Source organism: Penaeus vannamei, chromosome 4, assembly GCF_042767895.1.
Source record: "Penaeus vannamei isolate JL-2024 chromosome 4, ASM4276789v1, whole genome shotgun sequence".
Classification (NCBI taxonomy): Eukaryota; Metazoa; Arthropoda; class Malacostraca; order Decapoda; family Penaeidae; genus Penaeus; species Penaeus vannamei.
In genome coordinates this window covers 18,516,424-18,518,923 of record NC_091552.1, presented here as the reverse complement: position 1 = coordinate 18,518,923, position 2,500 = coordinate 18,516,424, and the positions used below count along the sequence as shown (strand labels likewise).

The 2,500-nt window shown below is 30.9% G+C and overlaps 2 protein-coding genes across 2 annotated transcripts in view; both read left to right on the top strand.

Moving 5' to 3' along the window:
- Nucleotides 1–1,458, top strand: part of LOC113806638 (uncharacterized) — an 18,880-nt gene extending 17,422 nt beyond the window's left edge. Inside the window, exons 6-7 of the mRNA XM_070121377.1 lie at nt 1–84; nt 1,077–1,458. The exon at nt 1–84 is cut by the window's left edge and continues 102 nt beyond it. Of these exons, the coding sequence (XP_069977478.1) occupies nt 1–84; nt 1,077–1,115 (123 nt within the window). The 3' untranslated portion in view covers nt 1,116–1,458. The remainder of the gene's footprint in view (nt 85–1,076) is intronic.
- Nucleotides 1,459–1,487: 29 nt separating this feature from the next.
- Nucleotides 1,488–2,500, top strand: part of LOC113821024 (uncharacterized) — a 12,529-nt gene continuing 11,516 nt past the window's right edge. Inside the window, exon 1 of the mRNA XM_070120829.1 lies at nt 1,488–1,620. Within this exon, the coding sequence (XP_069976930.1) occupies nt 1,619–1,620 (2 nt within the window). The 5' untranslated portion in view covers nt 1,488–1,618. The remainder of the gene's footprint in view (nt 1,621–2,500) is intronic.

Here is a 2,500-nt window from a genome sequence, read left to right as displayed (position 1 = left end):
CCCACCCTGGCTATTGTGGGCGTGCTCTTTAACTTTACGTGGCAGGTTGTGCTCTCCTACTTGATCTATGCTTATATGCAGTCGGTACGTAGGTTATTGTTCTCTGGCTTGTGTTTTACTTGTTTGTTTGTGTTTTTTTTGTTATATGTGTTATTTTTTTAAAATCAGTGGTTGATATGGTTTAGTAACTATACAAATCTGTGTTGACATTTGACGGTATGCCAGTATTGTTCCTCATCCCTTTCTAGTCATGAAATATACATATCCATATATCTGGCTCTCAAATTCGGGGTAACGAGGTACTTGCTGAAAGTAATAGTTCTTTGGAGTTAACTAGTGAATGGCAATAATAAATGGATAAGTAAATGGATTAATAACCAGCTAAACGATTTAAAAAAACTGATAAACCATTTACTGGTGAAGGAGAGGTGATCGTAAGACAGGAAGATGGTAGGAGACCTCGAGTTTCTTGGATTAAGAGAGATAAAACTACATGTAGATTATCATTATCACCATGAAGAGCTGGCTACCTTTGGGGTCAAACTAGAGGAGAAATATCCCATTCTTTCATATGGAGCTCGTAATGCCTTTTGTCACAGCTTACCGTTGCAAGGTTGGATTCTCGGCTACAGTATGTATCAAATCCAAAGCTAGAAACCAATTGAAAGACGCAGATGCTGATATGTGATGTACCCTGTCCTCTGCAGATCCCCGCACTGATGTTTTATCAAAGGACAGCAATATCATTTCCCATTCATAGTTCAGCGATAATGTCTATTTCCTATCGATTCACAAAGCAATAATGCTTTAATTACAAATTGTAGTAAAAGGAACTATTTATTTTTTTGTTAAAGGAATAATATATAAATTCTCAGCTGCTTAAAAGACAAGAAATTGTGATAATATCATATAAAGTTCATTAGGAAGGAAGAAGTCCAATAATTTTCTTTCCTTGAACTTCACAACACAGCAGGGGACAATGATACAAAAAAGAAAAGACTTTATCTATATGCAGTTGCAATGTAAGATTTTTCATCGCTGTTCATTAATGATTCAATATTCCTTTTCCTCTTCAGCTGAGATCCCGGGAGCCATTGGTTGAAGAAACCTTGTAACGAATTCCTCAGGATTAGCAGCGTCGTTTTTCTCCAAGATGAAGTCGACGTCGTGACTTCAGTTCTGTCGCGCTTGTCAGCTGTCTTTTGTTTCGAGTTGCTGCATGACCGAAGTTTATCGTCTTCTCAGATCGTACAGATGTTATCGAAATGCCATTGGCTAATCGATGTATCATCTTTATCTATTAACATAAATCATATATGATTTTTTACTGACACACGATACGTATCTGTATGAGTATGATGTCGATGGTTTGTGCAATATACTCATTTCCATGCACTAAATACGTGTATATGACTCTAACACTGTAACCAATGTAAATAAACCTACTATCAGTATTACTATCAGTGTTATCATTACATACAACATCATAGTTTTCATTTTTATGGTCCATATCTATCTTATCTCGTATGACAATAATTGATATCTCGATACGCCCTGGGGTTATAGACCATCCTGTTTCGCGCTGCCGACGTCAGACATCTGGCAGCAGGCAGGGGCGATGTGAGTTCATACTCTTTCTGAATTAAATTGCTGTATGTTTTCGTTAAGACTTTTGTTCATATTCTCATGATCATAAACGCTATCGCCTTCGTCTTCTTCAATCCTTATTGTTATGATGATGAGAAGACATTATTATTATCATTATTATTGTTATTATTATCATCATTATTATTATTATTATTATTATTATTATTATTATTATTATTATTATTATTATTAGTAGTAGTAGTAGTAGTAGTAGTAGTAGTAGTAGTATCATTATTATTATTATCATCGCTAATATTATTATCACTATTATATTGATATTATTGTCTTTATTGCTGATGGTGTTGGTGGTGACGATGATGATGTTGTTACTATAACTATTATGGTTATTGTTATTAACATTACTGTTATTGTCATCATCATCTTCATCATCTTATTATTATTATCATTATTACTATTTAGGTATTATCATTGTTGTTGTTTTAATTATTATTGTTATTATTATGATTATTGCTTTATTATTATCATTATTATTATCATTATTATTGTTGTTATTATTACTGTTATCGTTAGTATTGTCATAGTTCTTCTTGTTATTATTATCATTATTATTATTATTATTATCATTATTATTGTCATTATTATCATTATCATTACAACTATTATTATTGTTAATATGATTTCTATTATCATTATTATTATCATTGCTATTGTTATCATAATTATTATTATCATTATTATGATTATAATAATAATAATAATAATAATAATAATAATAATGATAATAATGATAATAGTAATAATAATAATAATAATAATAATAATAGTAATAATAATTATTATTATTATTAGCAGTAGTAGTAGTACTACTACTAGTAGTAGCGCCAGTAGAAGT